The 26,601-nt window shown below is 36.2% G+C and overlaps 1 protein-coding gene across 5 annotated transcripts in view; it reads right to left on the reverse strand.

The window, feature by feature from the left end:
* Positions 1-26,601, reverse strand: part of LOC101546514 (ras-related GTP-binding protein B) — a 61,278-nt gene that overhangs the window by 24,918 nt on the left and 9,759 nt on the right. For all 5 annotated transcript variants that reach the window (XM_055121891.1, XM_055121890.1, XM_055121894.1 and 2 more), the window contains exons 4-9: positions 25,201-25,284; positions 23,087-23,153; positions 20,316-20,538; positions 10,908-11,003; positions 8,601-8,723; positions 4,444-4,535 (exon numbers count right to left, since the gene is read on the reverse strand). In XM_055121891.1, the coding sequence (XP_054977866.1) occupies positions 4,444-4,535; positions 8,601-8,723; positions 10,908-11,003; positions 20,316-20,538; positions 23,087-23,153; positions 25,201-25,284 (685 nt within the window). The remainder of the gene's footprint in view (positions 1-4,443; positions 4,536-8,600; positions 8,724-10,907; positions 11,004-20,315; positions 20,539-23,086; positions 23,154-25,200; positions 25,285-26,601) is intronic.

Below are 26,601 nucleotides of genomic sequence, written 5' to 3' on the forward strand. Positions count from 1 at the left end.
TTAGAAGGGACAATGAAGGCCATTTTCTATTTATCAAGGGATATGTACGGCAGGAAGAAATCACACTCTTAAAAGTATACACACCTAATGAGGGACCAGCTAAATATTTAAAAAACTGCTAACAGATTTTAAGGAGGACATTGCTAGCAATACAATAGTAGTCGGACACTTCAACACCTCCTTGTTGCCTCTGGATAGATCAACAAGAACAAAACACAGCAAGTAAACACTGGCTCTGATGGAAGAAATAGAGAGAGGCTAACAGGGCTTTACACCCCCAAAAGAAAGAATACACATTATTTTCTAAGCACATGGAACATTTCTAAAATAGACAATGTGCTGGGTCACAAAACATACCTCAACAGAATCAGGAAGATAGGAATTGTATCAACTATCTTTTCAGACCATGATGTGCTGAAGATAGTAGTGAATCACACACAGATGTGGAGAACCAAATCAAAACCTGGAAATTAAACAACTCAATGTCGAACAATGAGTAGATCAGTAAGGAAGTCAGGAAGAAATCAAAAGATACCTGGAAACAAGTGAGAATGAAGACACGAGCTACCAGAACCTATGGGACGCAGCCATGTTAAGAGGAAAATTTATAGCTTTGCAAGCATTCCTCAGGAAGGAAGAAAGGACCTACATAGATAACTTGACTTCACAGCTCAAGATCTTAGAAAAAGACCAACAAAAGGATCCCAAACCCAGCCGAAAGAAAGAAATAATAAAACAGAGCACAAATTCACGACATAGAAACCCCAAAAATAATGCAAAAGGTCAGTGAAACCAAGAGCTGATTCTTTATGAAAATAAGTAAGATTGATAAACCACTAACAAGTGTCACAAAGAAAGAGAGAACTCTAATAAACTGAATCAGAAATGAAAAAGGGGACTTCACAATGGAAACCAATGAAATTCAAAAGATCATCAGAGACTACTTTGAGAGTCTGTATGCCACGAAACAAGAGAACCTAGAAGAAATGGACGAATTCCCGGATTCCTATATATAATCTCCCAAGACTGAACCAAGACTTGAATACCTTAACAGACCCTTTAATATCAAGGAAATCGAAACTGTAATCTAAAGTCTTCCCCAAAACAAAAGCACAGGCCCAGATGGATTCACTAGCAAATTCTTCCAAACACTTAAAGAAGACCTGTTGCCAGTTCTCCTCAAGCTTTTCCAGGAAATTGAAGGAACAGAAACTCTCCTGAACAGTTTCTATGAGGTACATATCTCCATATTCTAAAAGCAAACAAAGACAACACTGACAAAAAAACTATAGGCCAATATCCCTGATGAACACGGATGTGAAAATACTCAACAAAATATTAGCAAATAGAATCCAACAACTCATCAAAAAGATCATACACCACGACCAAGTGGGATTCATCCTGGGGATGCAAGAATGGTTTAACATTCGGAAGTCAATCAACATAAGCCATCATATCAACAAAAGTAAAGATAAAAATCCTATGATCATATCAATAGATACAGAGAAAGCACTTGACAAGATTCAACACCCATTTATGATGAAAAGATGAAAACTCTCACCAAAATGGGTTTAGAATAAACTTTCCTCAAGATAGTCAAAACCATCTACCACAAACCTATGGCAAGCATTATCCTCAATGAGGAAAAACTAAGGGCTTTCCCTCTAAGATCAGGGACAAGACAAAGATGCCCACTCTCACCACTTCTGTTCAATATAGTACTGGAAGTACTTGCAATAGCAGTTAGGCAAGAAAAGGACATTAAGGGCATCCAGATAGGAAAGGAAGAAATCAAGCTCTCACTATTCGCAGATGATATGATACTATATCTAGAGAATCCTAAAGCCTCTACCAAGAAATTCATAGAAACAACAGACTTGCACAGTAAGTCGCAGGCTATAAAATCAATACCCAAAAATCCATGGCCTTCCTATATGCAAATAACGAGACAGAGTAAAGTGACATGAAAAAAGCAATCCCATTCACAATCGTGCCCCAGAAAATCAAGTACCTCAGAAGCAGCCTAACTAAGGAGGTAAAGGACCTCTACAAAGGAAACTACAAAACGCTACTCCAAGAAATAAAGGAGGGCACAAGGAAATGGAAACATATCCCCTGCTCATGGATAGGAAGAATTAACATTGTCAAAAGGGAATGCCCTGCCACAGAGTCAGGGTAGGGTGTGGGGGATGGGTGGGGATGTGGGATTGATACTGGGATCATCGGTGGTGAAGAATGGGCACTGGTGGAGGGATGGGTACTCGAGAATTGTATGACTGAAACACAAGCACAAAAGTTTGTAAGTCTGTAACTGTACCTCACGGTGATTCACTGATAAAAAATGATAAAACTATTACCTAAAAAACAAAAAAAAATAAAGCAAATGAACAAAAAAAAACAAATCCAACTCAATTGAAACTATGGTGGTTTACCAGAGGGAAAGACAAAGATGGAGTGGGAGCAGAGGGGTCTTTTAGTATTGGGATGGCACTGGAATTTTATTGGTGGGAGTGGTGAGAACTATTCAGATATAACAGTATAAAACTACACAGATAAAATATTATAATATTGCAACCATTTTTAAAAATAACATCAATAACCTATTATATGACACCAATCTTTGTTAGGAAATACAGGACAAGTTCCTATCCACTCATAACCAAGGACATTTATATTTCTCTGTCTTTTCAAAAATTTTAATGAAATCATTTGCACCTGAAAATTGAAACCAAAATTTGAACACAAGTATATAGGTCATAGTAGTTGGCCTTTCAACTTGATTCTTGGCTCAAATTTGCTTCCATATTTTTGAAATCTTAATTTTAATGAGTATGAGATAGTCAGAATTTATAAATATCTGTCAACTGCCTGATTTTTTTCCTAGAAGAAGGAAAGTATGGTGGGGAATGTTAAGCCCTTATAAGTTTCTCAAAATCATGTATTAAATGATGGAACATATATATGTGCTTGTTAACTGCTTATGACCTGTCTGCCTATATTGTGTCACCCAACAGAGATGTTATAAATATCCAAAGAGCCTTTGGCAGGAGAAAGATTCTTCAACTCTAGAGAGCATATATGTCAATACTTGAGTAGCGTTTTGAGGGGCTATATTTTCCCCTCAAAAAGTATGCTCTGTAAAAGATCATACTTTTACACAACCTGAAAAAATAATCATGTTGCTTTATTATGTAAAATCTGGATATTCAACTGACCCATCTAAGAAAATGTTTCAAGCTCATTTTTGATGTTTTCTATAAATTTTCTACAAATGGCAAAATACATTGAAGTTCAAAATATCTCAAAATGATTATAATTTTATATAGTTTAACAAATTATTAGCATTTATAATAGTTACTGATATTATTGAACACTTGCAAGAATAATTTATCTCTCAAAAAATCAATATTTTTGCTTGGTTCACACCAGGTCTCCTGGGCTTATTCATGGTTTTGTGCTCATGCATCACCCCTAATGGAGCTCAGGAGACATATGTGGTGCCAGGATTGAACTATTTCTCTGACCCTCAACAATAAATTTTGAAAAATTTTTATAAACATAGATTTTAATTTAAAAAACAAACATCAGGAAGTTTTAAAGTGTGCTAAAGAACATTATACTTTGTTCATAAGTTTTTTTAGAGTAAGAATTTTTATTATTTACTGATTTTGAGCTATTCCTTTTATATTCACAATTTTATATTCATAATTCTCAAACTCTACTTGATCAAAGAATAATATTTCTAGACTTTCTCTATATGCATACCTGAAGTAGGATGTCAATATTTGGATTACTTTAGCTTTATAAGAAATTTTGGTATTGTTTAGGGTAAATTAGCCTTTCTTCATTTTAAAGACATATTTTCTATTTATTTCTTCCAAGATAATATCAAGCATGTTGAAGCTCTACTTAGCTTTTATATACTTTTTTTTATATCAGTTCAGTTTATATTAGAGGACATAACTTTTAGTCAATTGTAGGGTCCCTTAAAGTTTAGGGGATTTTTTGAACAAAGAAACTATTCTGAATATATGTACAGCTTAATATGTTTCTTTCAATCCCATATACAATAGTAGTGCCAACAAGCTACTAGAGTATGAGTGCATAAGGCTATACCATCTATGGAGCTGGAGTAATAGCACAGCAGGTAGGGTGTTTGCTTTGCTTGCAGCCAACCTGGGTTCGACTCCCAGCATCCTATACGGTCCCCCGAGCACCACCAGGAGTGATTCCTGAGTGCATGAGTCAGGAGTAACCTCTGTGCATCGTCAGGTGTGACCCCAAAAGCAAAAAAACATTTGTGCACTCTAGGACATTCTATGATATTGCTCAAACCTTTTACCTAGTGTTAAGTGGCACATCTGTAATCATAATATAGAGAACTATAGTTATGTGAACATCTGAAAAATCACAGAGATAAATAAATTAAATGAGATATCTTACCTGCAGCTCAGTTTAAATTGCTTAATAATGTTGCTGATTTTCTCAAATCTGTGGGCATCACGCTGTTCTTTACAATGATAATGAGAAATCACCTATGAAAAAGATCAATACCTTTTAAGTACATACAATATAGTCATAACATCCTTTGCTACTCCAGAAGGCAGACTCTGTCAATTTTTTAGTCACAGTGACTTTCAGGGTAGACTTAGCACCAGGGTTTTTTCCTGTTCCATGTACATCTAACATTTTGCATAATTTCAACATCCCTGCAGATTATCCATCCAGTATCATTTGGTTATCATTTTATTAGAACATGTAAGGATTATTTTGGGTCCACTAATATATTTCTCATTTAATCACTATTAAATCTCTTTAATCATTAAATGTTCATATTATTTAAGTATTTTACAGATGGTCTTTGATTTACAAAGTACAAAAAAAGAAAAATTATACTTTTTTGTTTTAGCATATGGGCAACACCAGTAGTGCTCAGGAGTTATACCTGGCAAATTATTTAGAAGTAATGGTTGGAAGTGCTCAAGGGACCATATGCTTTTCCATGGCTAAAAAAGTGGTCAGCTGTAAGGCACCATCTTATCTCCTGTACTCTCACACTCTCTGGCCACAGAAAATTAAAAATTACTAACTATTCTTATACTTCATGCACTGAATTTTAATGAAGGCTGTACCCAAGTTGGTTTGGGTATTATATTAAAAAATCTTAACTAAATGATTCTAACATCCAGGGATTTACTATTTATAAAGGAACAAATTAATGATAAACATGCACATCAGCTGAAAATTACTTTGTCTAATACTTTCATATTTTAAATAAAACCACACAAGTATTTCTTTTTTTTGTTTTTTTTATTAGTTTATTTTTAATTAGAGAGTCATTGTGAGGGTACAGTTACAGATCCATACATCTTTGTGCTCATGTTTCCCCCATACAAAGTTCGGTAACCCATCCCTTCACCAGTGCCCATTCTCCACCACCAGTAAACCCAACATCCCTCCCCCCCTCCCCAGTCCCGTCTCCCCCCACCCCACCCTGCCCTGCCACTATGGCAGGGAATTCCCTTTTGTTCTCTCTCTCTGATTAGGTGTTGTGGTTTGCAATAAAGGTGTTGAGTGGCCATTGTGTTCAGTCTCTAGTCTGTATTCGGCCCGCATCACCCTTCCCCCACATGACCTCCAACCACATTTTACTTGGTGGTCCCTTCCCTGAGTTACCCAGAATGAGAGACCAGCCCAAGCCATGGAGACAATCTCCTGGTACTTATTTCTGCTATTCTTGGGCGTTAGTCTTATAGTCTATTATTCTATATTCCACAAATGAGTGCAATCTTTCTATGTCTGTCTCTCTCTTTCTGACTCTTCACTTAGCATGATACTTTCCATGTTGATCCACTTATATGCAAACGTCATGACCTCATTTTTTCTAACAGCTGCATAGTATTCCATTGTATAGATGTACCAGAGTTTCTTCAACCAGTCATCTGTTCTAGGGCACTCGGGTTTTTTCCAGATTCTGGCTATTGTACACAAGTATTCCTTGTAGATTGAATATCCGGATCTAAAATTTATAGTATGAAGCAAAATTCTAGTAACAAGATTGTTACTCAGAGTGACGAGCTGAGAAGTACTACAGTGGGTTAGGGCACTTGCCTTACATGCATCTTGCACTGTAGCACTGTTCCCCGTTGTTCATCGATTTGCTCAAGGGGGCACCAGTAACGTCTCCACTGTGAGACTTGTTTTTACTGTTTTTGGCATATCGAATATGCCATGGGTAGCTTGCTGGACTGGACATGCAGTTTACCCAGGTTTAATACCTGGCATCCCATCCTGTTCCCTGAACCTCATCAGAAATGATCCCTGCACACATAGACAGGAGTAAGCCCTGAGTACCATTGAGTTTGGTACACACAAAAAACAATCCTCTTCCAGTGTAAATGGTTAATCACACACCTAAACTTGGTCTCCAAAAAACCACAGTCACTGGGCCAGGGAAATAGTACTGGGGGTAGTGTACATTCCTTGCATGTGTGGGGCCCTGGATTGATTACTAGAACTATATGGTCCTCCAATATCAGTGGATATAAGCATGGAGGTCCCAGGAATGGTTGGATGTGACCCTTTATGGCCCCTGGATTCTGCTTGGATTTCCCTTTTGATCACCAGCACCACAGCCCGGGGCCTTAGAATTCAATTAGGAATGACAGCTAGGCCTGAGCACCACTTGTGAGGTCCAAAATGACAACAGTTAACCAAAACCACCTGCTGGTCTTCAAAATAACCAAACCCATGTGTGAGAAGAACATGGGCCTATTATCAGATTAACCTCTACGATCAGGTTTTGTGGATGGGGTACGAAAATACTGCTCAAGCAGGATTCACACTGAAGAGTTCACTTGCTGTTGCTATTAAGACCTAGCAGGAAAAAAATACAGCATTCAGGTAGCACTCATTTAGCATTACCTCTGCCAGTGAACTGAGGCACAAAAACAGTGTAATTAGGACTTTTTGCATCACTTACACCAGCTAGCAGAAAGAATGTTTTGCAAATATAACTACTATAACAAATGTTTCCACAAAGGAAAAAAAAACTGCACTCTGTAATCTCTGCCCTCTATTTCTATTACAGCCCAAAGAAACCAACATTTAATAATAGCTTGCAAATTTTATGCTGAGCTTTATGCTATGTTAACTTTTTCCATTTCAATCAACACAAAAACCCTATTGTCATTTTCATTTTGTAGAAAAGGAATCAAACTAATAGACTGATCAATGCGTTTAAAACTACAAAGCATTGGTAGAGCTTAGAAAAAAAAAATTTTACCATGAGCCACACTTGGACACTTATCCAGTGCTTTGTCACATCTTAAATTAGTTGCTTTTACTGATATTTAAAATTTTTATTTATATCTATTATTTTATATGGTCATACGTGTAGAATGCTATAAAACACTTGTTATCTGAATTAAAAGATATCAACATGCCCCTTCCTCTTATAGTTACATGCCTCTTCCTCTTATAGTTACCTGAATGTAACTATATCACTGAATTAGTTGCCAATATGTATTTTACATAGAATAGAAATACTTTTTCCATTAAAATTTATTTATTGAGGTGAGGGGGTTGGACCACACCCAGCAGTGGTCAGGGGCTATTTCTGATTCTGTTCCCAGGAACCCTGGTGGTGTTTTGTTTTCCTTTTTGAGACAGAGATTGCACTTTATTGTAGATCCACATCCCAGCATGAAGCCTTCTGGTGTAATCATGATGCAAATCATAATGATCAAATAATGTTGAGCACCTGAATATAATGTTATAAGCAAATGTTACATGCTCAAATATGTAGGAAAGATCTTATTATATTTACAAACCTGTAATAATTGATATTAAAATTATGTTTCCCCACTTAAAAATTGTATAAATTTTTTTAAAGTTTTTTTTTTTTTTTTTTTTGCTTTTTGGGTCACACCCGGCGATGCACAGGGGTTATTCCTGGCTCTTCACTCAGGAATTACTACTGGCGGTGATCAGGGGACCATATAGGATGCTGGGATTCAAACCCGGGTCGGCTGTGTGCAAGGCAAACGCCCTACCTGTAGTGTTATCACTCCAACCCCTTTTTAAAAGTTTTTAACTATCTTTTGGAGAATTGGGTGAGATACAAGTTTCATCATAAAAAGATGGCTCATTTTCTAACAGAATTAAACAGGAGTACATTAACACAAATTATTAGCAAAAATTATTAGCAGAAATAATCTGAATCTCTATATACATGTTTTGCTAACTTCTAAATAGGGACACATCAAAGAATTTCTTTTGGTTTACTTGCTATAAATATACTCATGTGTTATGTAATGAGATTTTGGCCAGTGACAGGCAACATATATGATAGTGATCTCTCTATATGGTGTTTGGTTATATCTACTCTGTGATGGCCACACAACAACAAAATCATTAATGATGCATTTCTCACATAGTATCCCCATTTTTAAGTGACATATTACTATACACTTTATAAAAATGTTATGCATGCTGAAAAAATGCTTGAAAGGAAAAGGATCTTCCTGAAATTGGTAATATTTTGCTTTTTATTGCTGAACAGATGAAGATAAGTACATTTGCAAGAAGAAAATTCTTACCAGAAATGTAGCTCTTTCAAATAGAAGCACTTCATCAGCCTCAATAATTTCAGCAAAATTCCTTAGCTTCATTTCCAGCTGCTGAACATTGGGAATCAGTTGATAAACAATGTTGGACCAAGCCTAACAGAACAGAAGCACAGTGTAATATTACTGACAAGGAGCCAGTTCGAACTTTTACAAATATGCATTAGTATATGGACAACAAAACACCCCCCAAAAAACCCCACCCTCAGCAATTCAGTCCCAAACAAATACTGTTAATGAACATAATACAAATAAAATCAAAAATAAGCTAATATTTGATTTTTATCCTTTAATTGATTTTTAAGTTCTACTTACATAAAATTCTGGAGAAAATTATTTACATTGATAATTAAAAATAAACAAATCATATAATTCCATCACATTGCTAGAAAGAAAGTTTAAAGCTCTTATCTAATGAGGTGAAAAATGCTTCTAATCCAACCATTCAACAAATATTTAAGTTCAATAGTGTAGACTTTTCTTCACACCAAAACCTAATATTTAACATGCATCCAAGAATCAGTTTTGTGGAATTACCAGTAACATGGAGAAATGGCCACCACTTTCAATCCACTATAGACAAGAGAATTTAGTGATATTATGATTCCCAAAAGTTTCTAGTCAGCTGTATATTTATCCAATGGAAATAAAATTGGTCCACTGTGTGTTTTTCTAAAACTGTCTCTATCCAAATGAGTATAAGTAATGAAAAAAGTTAAAAGTTTACTATGCCCTATTTTTATTTTCTTAACTTTTTTATTTGAATTTTCATTATAATACTTCCTTCAATCTCACTCCAACTTGTCTGACAAGGTACACAATGTTGTTCTCTCCCTACTAGAAGCAGGAACCTGGTTAGTCATTTATGTGTCTAACATCATCAAATAAATATGTACTGAGTGTTTGTAGAATAAAACTTAATATAAATATTTAAGTTAGCTCTATTTAACATTGAAAGAAGATAGTAGTGCCAGTCTCTGTTTCAATTAATTTTATTACATAGGCATTGGGGTTCTGGTTCCATGTTCCCAGGTTGGTGTTAATGTCACTGCTGAATTTACCTTGGAGAAGGCACCAAAGCTAACCACAGCAGAGACATTGTCACTCACAGCAGTGTGGTGATTAGCCAATTGTCTTTGGTCGTGTTATGTATTGCCATCCTTCACAACGCAGTTGGATCTGTGCATCATGTCCATCCTTATTCACGGTAACCTGTTCTATGGGAATAAGGCTTTGAGAGAAATTCGGCCCAAATTAATCTAGAATAGTATTTTCTAGACAGGTATCTCAAAATGACTGTTGTTAGAGTGAGGTTGACTAACCATAATATTGATTGAAATGAATTAATTTAAAAATAAAATTTTCTAGACAGGTATCTTAAAATGACTGTTAAGAGTGAGGCTGGGTAATCATAATATCGGGTGGAAATGAATTAGGTTTTAAAAATCATCAATTATTTCTAAATTGCAATGTTTTTTCTCCTTGGTAAATCAGGTTTCTATGCTTCTGGTTATAAGTACTTCTCAGATGAAGCTGATACTGAGGTTGTAGATACCAGTTACAGAGAAGGATGCCCTCTCACCCCCTACACAAACTTCTCAATAAATACCAGAAGCAGTATGAAGAAAAGCTTTTCATATTCTTTTGTGTCCAGAGGAGGACAAATCATTAGATAGGGAATAAGAAGGGAGGAAGCATGATAAAGAAATAAAGATAAAGACATTGGCATGTGCCAAAAAGGTAACTTCAGTTTTATCCATAATATAGCTACTGTTACCACTACAATTACTGAAAGCCATGGGTGTAATTTTTCTGAGTCAAAGAATGCTAGTCTTCAATTTAACACAAAACTCGAAGTTACCATACTCTAGGCACAAGCCATCTCATTCAGTTTCCCTTCTCCAATATTTACCCTAAATAGTTTTCTACTAAACACTAATAGTCTATCCCATTGAGGTACCTGAATATTATAGAAATGGTTTGAATAAGTATTAAGAATACAACAGGTCAAAATGAAGGGCTACCAATGAAATATTTACTGACATAAAGATCAGTACCAAGTTGATCATGGACAATTTGTCAAATTCATCTTAATCTGTTAGATATGCTGATCAAACCCCAAATCTTTTGTCTCAAATATATTTTTAAACAATATCATAGATTACTATTTAGTCCACATACATGGCTACAGAAGAATTTTAAATCTTTTAGTTTTCATAATATCCTTATAGCTTTTTTACCATGCTCTAAAAATAGGAAAATTCAGGAAAACATACAAACCTTATAGAGAGTTTCATCCCAGATAGATGTTCGGAAACAAGAACATTCCAATGGGCGAGACAAACGCCTAAGATCTTCTTCTCGCTCTCTAAAAATCTGAAAAAGTTCAGCACTGATCAGCATCTCTCCTCTTTCATAGACAAATTTGAGATGTAATTATTCCAAGATATTTTAAACATCTTTAAAAGGTATTTAAAAAGGAGCTTTTCCCTTATCCAATATCTAACCCAAATATTTGTAAAAATAGGAGCCTTGGGGAAATCTTTCTGTATGTATATTAATTCAAAAACTAGGATTACAGAAATGATTTGGGGTGAAGTCTAAAAGTGAAACAACTCTCAGAATTCTTGAGGCCAATAATGCTTGTTCTGAGTATTCACTGAAATCAATAATTTAGAAAAATAAGTTTAACATATAGAGTAGTCTTAAATATAAAAATACTGAAGAGACTCTGGAGTGATAGTACAGTAGATGGGGTGCTTGCATTGCACGTCGCTGACCAGGTTCGATCTCTGGCATCCCATATGGTCCCTTGATTTCCACCAGGAATGATTCCTGAGTACAGAGCCAGACAGAAGCAACCCTTAAGCATAGCTGGTGTGGTCCCCAAACACACACATACCCAAAATATCCCCACCAATATATAACATACATTCCAAATTACCCAGTCTAGTTGATTAAAGATAGCTATGCTGTCAAGGTTCACATCATGTACTGCAGGGGTGAGATGAGGGGGGAGGGACGGAGGAAAATTCGGGACATTCGTGGTGGAAAATGTGCACTGGTGAAGGGATGGATGTTGGAACACTGTATTACTGAAACTCAATTATGAACAACTTTGTAACTCTGTACCTCATGGTGAGTCAATAAAATTTTTAAAAAAGATTCATACCATATTATACAATATTTTATAGCAAGCGAATAATTAAAAATTGATATATAACTGCACAACACTTATATTAACATGTAAAATATTTATACAAAGACATATAATATTTTCCATAACCAGTGGGTTTGAAGTGTTTGTATACATTATGATTGTAAATTCCAGGTCTCAACTAGTCCTGGTTCCCAGGTATTTGTCAAGCAACAGCTTCTTAGAACCTATTTTCAGGTGAGGTTAATATTTTAGATGAGATTAAGATTCAGTAGATTCCCTGCAACAGTGGGATGGACTCTATAAAATCAGGGGAATATGTTAAGAAAAAGACTGCTTCTATCCCTTTCTTTCTGACTTCCTTCAGCATATTCTTTAGTTCCATCATGTTGCTGCAGTTTGTTCTTTCTTAAAGCTGCATATAATTCCACTGCGTATATATAACCAATATTAACAGCATTATAAACCACATAATCTCAGTCAGTAAAAATTCCTTTTAAATAATAAAAAAATTAAGAAAGAACTAAAAAAGCAAAAGAAATCTTCCACAAGAAGAAATTGTACTTCCAGATTCCTTTGACTTGAACTGTAACATCAAATCTTCCCTAGGTCTCCAGGCCTCAGACTCTGGACTTGCAAGCTTCCACAATTATTAATTAATTTAATATCTATTCTTAAATTAAATCCCTCAACAGCTATAACCACACAGCTACAGATATAATGGACACATACACAGGCACACACATATACACACTTCTTACTGGTTTAGTTTCTTTATGGAATCCTGATATACACACACATGTAGAAAGAACTATCTATTTTGTTTGAACCATACTTGGGGACATACTCTAAAAATTTCTAATGCATACTTCAAAATTTCTAATGCAATAAAAGAATATTGAGCTCAATAACTTAATCTTCAATAAAAGAGAATATATTTCATACCACAATTAACATTAACATCCATTGGGGATATTTATGTAAGCATTTACAAAATAAGATGATCAGTAAAAAATTAGAACTAAAAATTTCCATAAGGAGCTCATTTGTTGGAAAACTAGATTTTTCTGCTGCATGTTGAATGGTTTATAAAGGGAACAAAACAGAAGGCAAGACAAGATCAACAATAAAAATAACACAGTTGTTAGAATTCCAGAGTCCAAGCAAGCAACCTATAGGATTTTCTGATAAACTAAAACAACTAATGTTTTGTGAAAGAAAAGAAAAATAACTAAAAAGAATAACTATTCAAAGTTTGTCAGATTCAAATATGGAACCCTATCCTAGAAAAATCTAAACATACCTAAACAATGGAACACTGGAGGTAATCCTGCAATTAGTTATGGAATAGAAAGAATTTCTTACAACAGCTATTTTAAAACATCCTTCAGTCAATTAGAGGGTATTCTTAAATTGCTAGGTTTTAATCCAAATAGGAACTATATTCTTCTACATTGCCATCATATATTCTAAAATTACTTTCCTTAATTTTACCCTTGGAAACAGGGGATTATACCAATCACCTTAGCCTTTAATATCAAATTATCTTATTTTACATTGAGTAAACCAAAGCTACACTTGTTCATGATATACTGGATCTCAAAAACTAGCTGAGTTTGTCCTCACTGCTGTGTCTTCTTTGATTTAAGTCTTCTTTGATTTGATATGTACAAACTCCTGTACGAGAAGACAAATATGTGAATTTTTATAGCTATGAGTACATTGTCTTCCAATCACGAACCTGGATTATTTTTCTATACACTGTATTATCTTCTATTTATTCTAAAGGTGGCACAATTTTTGACATATAAGTTATTTACCTCCTTTGTTAACAAACCAACATTTTGTTTTTTGGTTTTTGTGTCTCAGCTCAGGGCTTATTCCTGGTGTAATAAGGAATATACAGGGGCAACATGGGATGCTAGGGAAACAACCCAGGTTGGGCACGTGCAAGACAAGTGCTCTACTTGTCATACTGTCTGTCTGGCCAAAACAGCATAATTTTGTTTATTGATTTCATAGTCAATCATTTAACTGCATTAGTATGTTTCCAATACTTTTGATGGAGACTTTACAATGTTCTATATACACTGCCATGTCATATGCAAATAATGATAGTTAAACACAAGTTGTGGGAATGGACATTTTGTCCTATATCTGATCTTAGAGGAAAAAGATTTCTAGTTTTCACCACTGATATAATATTAGTTGTGGATTTTGTGCATATGGCCCCCAATATATGGTTCTGTATATCAACAGTTTAAAAAGTTTTAACATAAATTGATGAATGTGGGTTCTCCCAAAAAACATGTTCTGTAGGCCAGAGAGATAGTACTGGGTCACCTTGCACATGACCAACCCAGATTCGGTCCCTATACTCCATATGATAACGTGAACACCTCCAGGTATATCCCTGAGTCTAGAGCCCAGAGAAAGCACTGAATACAGGTGAGGAAAAAACTCATCCTCCCCTCCTAAAATATTATTCTGCATCTACTAATATTACTAAGATATACAAAGGAATCATAAAAAGTCAACAACTATAAGGAAAACAAGTTCACCACAAAATGGGAGAGAAGTTGGACAGACATTTCTCCAAACACATACAGATAACCAACAGGCAAATATGTCCAGATCACGAAAATATGTCCAGATCACTGAATATCAGGGAAATGCAAGTCAAAATGACAATGGGATATTACCTCACACCTATAAGAACTGTCTTTTGCTTGTGGAATACAGCAAAAGCAGTACTAAAAGAAAAGTTCATAGCTATGTAAGCATTCATCAGGAAGGAAGGGTTCACATAAATAACTGGATTGTACAACCTAAGAAACTGGAAACAATGATTGTTTTCCTTTTTATTCACACCCAGAGATGCTCAGGAGATGCTCAGGGGTTACTCCTGGCTCTACACTCAAGAATTATTCCTGACTGTGCTTGGGGAACCATAATGGACGCCGGGGATTGAACCCGGGGCAGCCGCGTGCAAGGCAAATGCCCTACCCACTGTACTATTGCTCCAGCCCCAGGAAACTATGATCGAAAAATGTACAGAGAACCTAAGGAGAAAAAGAAGATATGCAGATGACCAAAAGTTATATGAAAAGTTATCAATCAACCTAAAATTGAATAAACACTGCAATAAGATGTAAGTGCTAGAATGGTTATAAAGAAAAAGAGAAAAAAAACTATGAGTTGGTGAGAAAGTAGAGAAAAGGGAACCCTTGAATGCTGTTGATTAAAGTGTAAATTGGAAATAGGATATAGCATGGAGTGTCCACTCTCATCCACTGTTTGTAAGATTGTAAAGTGGTTCAACTTCTAAACTTCTAAAAAAATCAAGACTAAAACTAACATATGATATCACTCCTTGGTACAAATCCCAAGAACACAAAAATGTTATTCAAAAAGATATGTACATCTATGTTCACTGCAGCACTATTTACAATGGCTAAGATTAAAATAAAACAAAATAAGAACCCAACAAGTGTGTGGACAGAGAAATTGTGTTATATATACAATACACTGTAGAATACTACTGTTTTGTAAGATGAAATCACATTTTGCCACGATATGAGTATAATGGTGTGGTGTCATGTTAAGTGAAATAAGTCAGGCAGAAAAAGACAAAGACCAGATGATCTTAGTCAAATATGCCATATAAAGAAACAAAAAACAGAATATGTAATGGCCTATGAAAGCAATCCCTTTAACTCTGAAAACAAACCCAATGCTTCTAACTGGGAGGTAGGATGAGGGAGAGGGGATGGAGTACATAGATAAGAAGGAATGAAGTAATGGTGGTGGTGTAATACTACCATTTTGGTGGTATGTATGGCACAGTAACATTGCACACCTAAAGCACAAATATTAACACTACTATAAACAATGTCACACCAATAATAGCTGTGCCTTTATTACTGAATCACCATGAGATACATTTTCACAATAGTTTCAAAGTTGTTCAGTCATATAATGTTCCAACACCCATCCCTTCACCAGAGTCTATTTCCCACTATCAGTGTCCCTAGTCTACCCCCACCCAGCTTGCCTCTATGGCAGACACTTTTCTTCTCTCTCTTTTTCTTACCCCAACATTAATTTTTAAAGGATAAAGTATGAATGTTCTTAAAAAATTAATAACATAATTACTATATGATCCAGAAATTCTACATCCGGATATTTATCCAAAGAAAATAAAAACACTCATTTGTTAAACTACTTATCTCCATTGTGGCATTATTTACCATAGCTAGCTAAGATATGAAAATAACCTTAGTATCTATCAATGAATGAAAGGATAAAAATTGTGCTGGTATAGTCATGGGTAGCTTAAAAATGTTTAGGATAGGTGGTATGATGCCGCCAACAGGTCAACCTGTACCTGCAGGGCGAGTGCATCAGCAGCCTGATGGTGCCTTCAGGTTTCCTGACCCCCCAAAATTGTCGCTGTGCCTTTGGCTGGACACCAACAACTTGGGACCAAGTTTACCAAGAAATGTATACAGTCAAAAGTTAGATATGTGGGAGCCATGCCCACAAACCACCTCCGGTTCAGCTATACAAGATCATTTATTGGCCTTGTTTCAGAGGCCTATAGATATATCTCTAAAGAGACCAAAAGCCACAGTTAATCTTGCAAATCGCTAAACAGACTGGAGTAAATTGGAGGGGGGCAGTTTGGCCTGTGACTGCCCAAGCAGAGCCCCCAGCAACTGCTTGCTTCCACAATCCAAAATTGCCACCATACCTCAGGCCTGACTCCACCATCTCAGGATGGATCACACTAAGATATAATCTGCTGAGAATTTGTGTATGCGGGTTTTATGACTGAAATCTCCAGGCTTTCATGGAGTTGGGGTGGGCTACCACTTCCAAATACACATGGAAGCACTTGCAGTCACTCCCATAAAACAACTCCAGCACCACCCTGTAAACTCTATCACTGGCCTTGCTTCAGAGACCCATAAATAAACCTTGAAAGAGGTCAAAAGCCAGAGACACAGCAGTGAGCCCCACAAGACACCACAGAACCAGCGATCTCTCCGGGCCCTATATTAAGCCAATTTCAACCGGGGCACCCCAGATAGAGCAAGTACAGTCTCCTCGCCTACTCCAGATCAAGAGCTTTCACAAGCAAGGCAGGTTTCAGGATTAAATCTCCAAGCTGCATGGCGGCAGAGGCTCTGGGTTGTTCCTCCCCAGCTCTTGGCCCGTTCTTTGGCCTGAATGTCACCCCCACAATATGCCTCCAGACGCCACCTTAGCACACCAACAGCCCTGGTCCAGAGATCCCCAATTGAATCCCAAAATGGATTAGTGCCCTACAGAAATGTCTCTGGAACCCAACCATTTACACTAGGGTTCTAGAAGCACACAGTCACGGCACCAAGATATTCAAAATGAGCAACGGACAATAAATGATCTAGCATGTGCCCCTGGCAGGCAGGCTTGAATGGCAGTGGGAAAATTCAAGCAAAACATAATGCCCAAAAGTAGAGAGAATATTGAGGAAATTGCCTGCAATAGAGGCAAGATGAGGACTGGGATGAGGGGGGATATACTGGGCATACTGGTGGTTTAAAGTGTGCACTGGTGGAGGGATGGGTGTTCGATCATTGGACGGCTGAATCTTGAACATGAAATCTTTGTAACTGTATCTCACAGGGATTCAAATAAAAAAATAATGTGGAGTTCATGCCCAATTCAATCAGTCTAATCAATGGCCGAATAAAAAGCAGTACTCCGACATTAAAAAATGCTTAGGATAATAATGGACCACATATATGACTGAACTCAACAGATTATACAACATAGCCATTCATTGAGATTTGTGTGATTACCCTCCACTGTTCACAGAATAGTAAAATCATCTAATGATGTGTTTTTCAGAATGTATTCTAGTCATGGATCAGAGTGAAAGTACGACAAGTAGGGCACTTGACTTACATGTGGCTGACCTGGATTTAATCCCTGGAACCCATGTGTTTTCTGAGCCCACTCACACAGAGTTTGGCCCTCAACCCCCCAAAATACATTCTGGTCATCATGCTATCCATGTACAAATGCAACAGAATATTTTATTCACTCATAAAAAGAATGAAATTTTGTCATTTGTAACAACATAGAATTTGCAGGCACCATGTTACATGAAATAAATTGAGAAGATAAATTCTGTATGATCCAATTTGTATATGGAATCTAAAAGAAAAAAAAGTAAACAAAAAGAAACAACAGGGATGAAGAGATAATTCAGCTGTTAAGGTGTTTGCAGTGAACACAGCCAACACCGGTTTGATCACCAGTACTACATATGGTCCCTGAGCACACCAGGAATATCTCTGAACAGAGAGTTAGGAATAAATGAATAATTCCTGAGCACAGCTAGATGAGGCCCCAACAAACATCCCACAAAAACTAGAAACAAACTGAAAAATAACAATGATTATAGTCATCATCTGGTGTTTAATATACAGCAAATTGACTGTATTTCTTAAAGTACAAGAAATAAAATTGTAACCATGGTGAATGATAAGATTCTTGCTTAGCATAAAACTGATCTGAGTTTGATCCCAAGCACAACAAATGCCCTTACCATAGCCAAAAGTGATCCCTAAGTACAGAGCCAGGAGAAACCACTAGGTATGCCCCCATCAAAATAAAAGTTTCCAAGGAAGGCTGGTCTTCATTCTTTTTAATGATAGAAGTATCCCTTAAGATTTCTCCTTATCCTTATTTCCATTTTTTTAATTAAAATGGTTTATACTATCTCTCACAGATATTAGCACAAGAACAGACTTCAGAAGGGATAAAATCTACCTTTGGGAAGGAAAATTTACAATTTACTACTGATTTCTCATACAAGTAAAGTTGAATTATTAAATATATATTTCAAAAGTTTAGCAAACATAACCATAAAAATGTTTACAAGCAAAATGATGGCAAATGCCGCACTGTTTACAATAGCCACAATCTGGAAAAAACCAGAGTGCCCAAAAACAGATAACTGGCTAAAGAAAGTCTGGTATAGATCTTGCCACATTCAACAGAGAAGTGGCCAGGCATTCTGGTGAGCAATGAGGCCCGGAAAATGCTCCAGACCCGAATTGGGGCCAACAACACCGGGGAGCCGGACGGAGGAGGTGCAGCCAGCACACCTTCTCCAGATGGAGCCCTGGCGACAGTGAGCAGCAACTAACACGGCTCCGGGATTCGGGACTGGGATATATCCGAACAGCGCTGCCGCTAACGCGGCCGCTCGACCTTTTCTAAAACCTGAAAACATACAATCTTTTAATGGAAAACTATTATCAAATGCTTCCTTAGTAGGGCTATCTTGTTTGGGGGTATAACTCCCACAACAATAGTGAGTTTTGTGTTGAAATATGAAACGTAATCAAGGTGAAGAGAAAATGAAGTGAAATTCATCAGTTATACAGTGGGGTGGGGGGCGAGGGGTATACCGGGGATTTTGGTGGTGGAATATGGGCACTGGTGAAGGGATGGTGTTTGAATACGGAATAACTGAGACATAAACCTGAGAACTTTGTAACTTTCCACATGGTGATAAAATTAAAAAAAAAATAAAGAAAGTCTGGTATATCTACACAATGGAATACTACGTAGCTGTCAGGAAACATGAAGTCATGAAATTTGCATATAAGTGGATCAACATGGAAAGTATCATGCTGAGTGAAATGAGTCAGAAAGAAAGAGAGAGACATAGAAAGATTGCACTCATATGTGGAATATAAAGTAGCTGAGAGGTGCAAGCTTACAATGTTGCAATTTCTGACAGATATTTCTCTGGAATTAGTTACTAAAATACTAAAATACAGAAATCCAAAACCGTGCGGCTGCTAGTGCAGCCTCTCAACTTCATATCTCTTCATTCTCGGCAATGGAAAACAAATTATCAAATGCTTTCTTTTCAGCAGATCGACTTTAGGGAGGAGAAACTCCAAATTAATAATATTGAGTTTTTTGTTGAAATATTGAATGTAATCAAAGTAAAGTGAAAGTAAAGTGAAATTTACCAGTTACACATGGGGGTGGGGGGCTGGGGAAGTGGGGGGAGGGGGGGAGGTATACTGTGATTCTTGGTGGTGGAATATGTGCACTGGTGAAGGGATAGGTGTTCGAGCATTGTATAACTGAGACTTAAACCTGAAAGCTTTGTAACTTTCCACATGGTGATTCAATAAAATAATAAATTAATAAAAAATAAAAATAAAATCACATATAATATGTAAAAAATAATGCAAATGGACATTTATTATTTAATAAAATATCATGATTTTTCATTGAAATGTCACATTTCAAGTAAAGGCTTTAAGGAAAACCTCAGGATATATGTCAACAAATTTTATGACAGACAAAATTAAGTTTTATAATCAAAAGTAACAGAACTTTGCTTGAAAATATGTGCTGAAAGGTTTTTATTCCTTTAAAAAAGGTACAAATTTACCTCTGCCTCTAAAAGTTTACAAAGCACATCAACATTTTGTGTAACTCCCTTTCTGTCTTACCAGGTCCCTTTGATCCTCCTGTACTAGATCCATTTTGTGCACCAAGCAAAAGATTTTGGCATCTGGAGAGTTTTGCAGAATGGCTTCCAGGCATGACTGGTAATAGTGCATGTCTTTTTCCAGTTCATGGCTCTCCACATCAAAGACATAAATCAGAACTTCCACATTTCGAAAGATGTTGTCTCGCTGGCTAGTAAAATAATTTTCCATGAAGGTGTCCTGTCTAATAGAAAAAATCTAGGCAGTCAGTCCTCAAATTAGTCACACCTAGTTAAGATCTATTTATGTTGGGTTAATAGGATAATCTCAAGGCCTTATTATTTGTACATGATCATTCAAATCTTAAATTTTTAACTATCATACACATAGTCAAGAGTTTTTATTTACCTTCATATAATCTTTTAATTGTGCATGTTTTTCTCAACAGATATATCAAGAGATTTTAAGTGACATGTACAATTTTTAAAATTTGTGCTCATTGCTACACTTGAACCAGTAACAGATCATTTGCCTCACCCAAAACATGTTTCCTGTAAGCTTTTCTCTCTCCTAATGTAGTGTTAAAACCTTTCCATATTATTAAAGTAATTTAACATATTTAACTCACATTAGAAGTATAATTACCTTCAGGTCCGACAACATTCAACTTACATTTCAGCATGAGAAAATTATTTACTGGAGTTTTAATTTGTTAGGAAATCAAGCTTTGCATTTCTGCATGCCTTCTTTTAATTGCTGAAGATAATAAAATTCCTCAATACAAAATTAATTTGTTGTTCCTAACATACTAAGTAATTCAAGTCATTTTTATCATAAACAAAAGAAATATCAGTATTCATTATGCAAGTATAGTACTTAGCCTTAAAATATGAAGCTATCATTTACCTTAGTGTAAATATAGTTATAAATTAAAAGGCAAATATCAAATGGATCTGATCTCAACTTACTTTTTGAGCCATAACTTGCCCCTCTCCTTAGCGTTTCAAACACATTTCCCAATGGTTGGTCACTTGTTATCTATGCACTCGGAGGCCTTTATGTTTCCTTTATTTGGTCTTTTTCATAAGCTATTTTCCGATATCTACATCAAATTAACTCCTACTTGTCTTTTCATATTTCAGTATAATTCACACATCCCACAGAAATCACCCTTGACCCCTCTGACTTATGTAAATCCAGTCAACATAAGCTTTTATACCATTACACTGCTTACTTACTAACCCCAGCAATGCACAGGGGTTACTCCTGGCTCTGCACTCAGGAATTACTCCTGGTGGTGCTCAGGGGACTATATGAGATGCTGGGATTTGAACCCGTGTTGGCTGTGTGCAAGGCAAACACCTTACCCGCTGTGCTATTGCTCCAGCCCCTTATGTAAGTTTTTAATTGATGGAATTTACTTCCCTAGACAACAAGCTCCATAGAAAATAAGAACTATGTCTGTTACTATTGACCAGTTTCACAGCTTTTATCACAAGGATACATACAGCTGAGCATACAGTTAAGCATTTTGTTGAATGAAAACCAATGAAATGTTCTATATGAAATGACTCTTGCTGCTCTTTGCCCTTATGCAGTGTGCTGCATAATTTTGTTGTTGGCAAAGACAACACAAACCCAGCTTCCAGTTCAGTCTTTGCTATTAATTAGTTGTGTAGTATTGGGATAGTTAAAATCTCACTACAACTCAGCTATTTGTGGACACAACTGCAAATAATGGTGCCTATCTAAAAATTTTATTTGAAAAGAAAATGAGATCTTAGTAACTAAGTACAAGGGACTAGAACTATAGTCTAGATACAGATAACAGAATTGGAGGCAACAATAAATAAGCAAGAATTTCTATAGAAAGAACTGCTGGAGTGCTAAGAGATTCATCTGTTAGAAGTCATTTTCTTACATAACATTTGGCTATTTGGTTATTCTTTCAGAAAATACCCATTGGATACCTCTACTCTATTGCTAGTTCTATACTAAGAGCTAGGAAACACTATCCTAATAATGATGTTTGTGAGGGACTCTGCTATGCTCTTTGTACGTATTATCTTAATTTATCAAAACAAACCTGTAAATTGGTATCATCATTTCTATTTTGCAGATGAAGAAACAGTAGCTCAGAGAAGTTAATGATCTATAAAGACAACACAGCTAAGAAAGCTGATATACAAACCCCAGTCTCCAGAATCTACTCTCTTAATCACACTATCTTACACACTTCTGCTTCTCAGAGCTGCAAATAGGGTAGAAAGATTAACTGAAAAGAAGCACAGTGTATGCATTTGTAATCATACATAAATTGCAGATGGAATTGTTTTGGCCATGAAAGGAAAAACTGTCTCCTACTCTGGCAACAGTGGATAATTCAGCAACAAAATAAGTGATCATATTTGATCTACAGTGTTCAGTTGCCTGGAAATAATCATTGAAATGATGAAGAGTGAAGTAATAGGGTGTGGTAGCTAAGAGATCAGCACTGATATTAAGTCTTCTGAAATCGAAAACCAATTTCTTCACCTGCAAAAAAGGGATTCATATCCTATATTATAGATGCCTAAATACAAATTGTGTTAGTGCTGTTTAATATATAATGGGTACTTCACAATTACAAAAAGTCACAGGTCTTTATTTAATCAAGTGCCAATTTTTAAGTAACTTGTGTCCAATATATCTATTAAAATAGTAATTACTGTAGATTTATTATTAATACTGATTCTCTAGGTGCAAGAATTATTGCCACTGGCCTCACAAACAAGGTAGCTGATAGTACTTACCCACCACAGTCCCACAGGTTCAATACCAGATTACCCAGAAATCGAACATGAGAATGTTCTACGTCAACTGGAAGGCAAATATGACAAATCTAATAGTTGTAGCATGTAAGATGAAATTCAGAATCAGCAAACATTAACCCGTTGAACTCAGAAGGACCAAAGTGGAGTGAAATGCTCAAAGCCACAGGAAGAAGGTGATTTTTCAGTTAAGTAGTGTGGCTTAGTGGCATGGAATATACCTAAACTATCCTGAAGTACAGAATTGGTTTGTAACTAATCAAAAGGTCATTTCACTTTTTAGTTATTTAGTGCTATTTTTGCTTTTTGGGTCAACACCCAGCGATGTTCAGAGGATACTCCTGGCTCTACACTAAGGCTGAGTACTTCCTGGCGGCACTCAGGGCACCATATGGGATGCCGAGGACCTACCCTCGGTTGGCCATGTGCAAAGCAAATGCCCTACCCTCTGTACTATTGCTCCATCCTCTAGTTATTTAGTACGTTAAGCAGAAAGAATCTCCGATCATAAAATGTTCAAATTTCATCCTACAAAAGACACACTACTTAACATCATTTCCTGACCCACATTTCTCTGTCAACACCCTTCACACACATTAAGATGAATTTAAGACAAAAACAAAATATAACCAAACTCACTCCCTGCAGTGATTTCATTATTTCAATTAATTATCCTATCAATTTTACCATTTGTTGGGAGAGGGGTCATTTAACTCCTCGGTCTGTATTCAATTCATTGCTATTATTTTATAATAACTCTGAATTCCACTACTTACAGTCTGCCACTAACATTAAAAAAGGTCTTCATCTTCTAAAGTCTACACAACTACAATAGTTTCATAATTTTCTCTACCAGGAAACATTACACACTTTATTTCATTCCATAGACTACTGCTGGTTTCATCTTCTTAACACTACTTTGAACATATCACTCCCCATTTGAAAAACTTTCAAAAACTTCTCTATGCCTAAAAGGTAACATTCAAGGTCCTTCACAATTTAGCTTCCAAACTGTGTTCACAACCCCCCAATATGCCACGTTAATAAAACTTGGAAACGACGTCATACTGCATCCTAAGTTTATTCATTGTCCTCCCAAACCCTACTATCCTCCCAACATAACTTCTTACACCAGGGGTCGCAAACTTGCTAAGAGGAGCCAGGCTAGTAAATGTATATGAGCAAAACTGATCATGAATGAAGAGTCATCCCCCAAGGGGACAACGGGGTGAGTAGCAATTACTCAGCTCTAGCTCATTTGCCATTTAAGAACATTGACTAAGACATCTAGATCCTTAATTTGTTAATGAATAGTTGAAAATCCAGAGTTCTCATTTATGTATTGATAAATAGGTATAATTTTTCTAAAGCACTGTATAGGCCAAACAAAACAACATCGTCCTTATACAGAATAAAGACGCCTGTTTGCGACCTCTGCCTCACATTCCTTCTTACCCTATATTTTGCCTACTGAGAAATTACCCCATTTTGTCCAAAGTTAGATTCATCTTTTAAAGCCCAGCTTAAACCCCACCTCTTCTAAAAGCCCTATGTAGCCACCCCCCCCCCCACTTACAATCATCATACGCTCTGAATCCATTCAAACATTTATTAAGCATCTACTGTCTGCCAGGCATTAGAAATCATAAGGTGTGTAATGGAAATTCTTATCCTGGAAATTTCTCAAAGCTTAGCAATTGCCGTCTTTATCATTTTTATGGTTATCAGTTACACAGTTGTGTTTCTGCTATGAGTGTCTCAAAACTGTTTCTAAAGCCATTTATTATATAACATATGTGCAATCTTAATCTGTTCATAAACTAGTTAATCAGAAGCAAAACCTTGTAAAAATATAGATACTGGAGCCAAACAATTTTTAGTTCAAATGTCAGTTTTGTATTTCTGTGTGACCTTGGGTAAGACATACAGCATTTGAATTAGTTTCCTTTTATGCTAAAAATAGATATGCAGGGGACACGGTACTAATAAGTATTAAATGACGTATCACTCATAAGTGCCTGGCACATAGTAGGTGCTCAAACTACTTCCCTTCACCCCTTTAATTCCCCCTCCTTGGAAAAGGAATCATATCTTACATGTCTTTGTATTTCCAACAGAGTCTACGAGAGAGTAGGTGCTCAAACAGCTATTAATTTGAAGACTATGTAAACGGTCTAGTACTAAAAAAAAATGAAAAGAAGTGCTACTGAGAAAGGGAAAGACAATCATAAAAGAAGTGACAGGATTCAGTGACTGCTTAGATATGGAGTACATGGAATAGAAATCTGATCTCTATTTCCATATCGTAAGAATTGTTATCAAGTGACCTTTCTGCAAAACCACACTGTTGAGTACTCTCTTCCCCCAAAATTCTCTTCTCTTGCCCTCTGCTGACATACCTAGTTAATTTATCTTTAGTCTCTTATTCTTATTTCTGTCCCTTCATTGTTGAGAGTTCTTCAGGATACTATCACTGACAATCTACTCTTTTCTCTATGCATTATTCTCCCAGGCAATTTAATATATTCATATTCTTTTTTTTTGCTTTTTGGGTCACACCCAGCGATGCTCAAGGGTTACTCCTGGCTTTGCACTCAGGAATTGCTCCTGGCAGTGCTTGGGGGACCATATGGGGTGCCGGGGATCGAACCTGGGTCGGCCGCGTGCAAGGCAAATGCCCTACCCGCTGTATTATCGCTCCGGCCCTATATTCATATTCTTTTATTTATTTGTTAGACACTGATATTCCATAATTATTTACTCAAAACAGAATCAACTCCTTTTTTAATTACATGTGGGCATCTTCACTTAAATAAACTACAAATATCCCAAACTTAATATATCTAAATATAATTTGTTATCACCCCATTCTTGCCACAAAATCTAATCATCTTCCAAATTTCTCTTTCTGTAAATTTAACCAATTGTCTAAGCCAAACTTTTACTTTTATCCTTTATCCAAATTTGTTCCCACCACTCTTCCCAAATCTATCAGCTATCTTTATCTTTTAAATATATCCCAAATTCATTTACTTCTCACTATACCTACTATGACCAATCCCAAGTTAAGCCCCCATTACATTTTGCCTGCTCTGCTAAAGCAATCTCCACACTTTGTCTAATACTCATTTGATAAAATTAGCAAATTTGTAATTTATGTTTTGACTTCTCCAAAATTTGTCAACCCGTTTTCATTCTTTGCTTTCCAGTCTACCTTCCATATTAGAGATACAGTGATTTCTCCAAAATGTAGATATATATTCCATTCTTTGTTAAGAAGAAACATATGTCTCTGTGCCTGTATGTTTGCTTATCCCAGAAAAATGGTTAGGAGGATAACCTAAAAATACTAATGGCAATCAACTTATTCCAAGAAGTAAGTCTGAGACTGAGGAAAGAAGGAGACTTTCCATACGTGTTTGGATTTTGCATAAACATTAAATAAAAACATTGTTTTTATAAATTGAAACTGGAAATTGAAAACAATAAAGTCTATT

Source organism: Sorex araneus, chromosome X (genome assembly GCF_027595985.1).
Source record: "Sorex araneus isolate mSorAra2 chromosome X, mSorAra2.pri, whole genome shotgun sequence".
Lineage (NCBI taxonomy): Eukaryota > Metazoa > Chordata > Mammalia > Eulipotyphla > Soricidae > Sorex > Sorex araneus.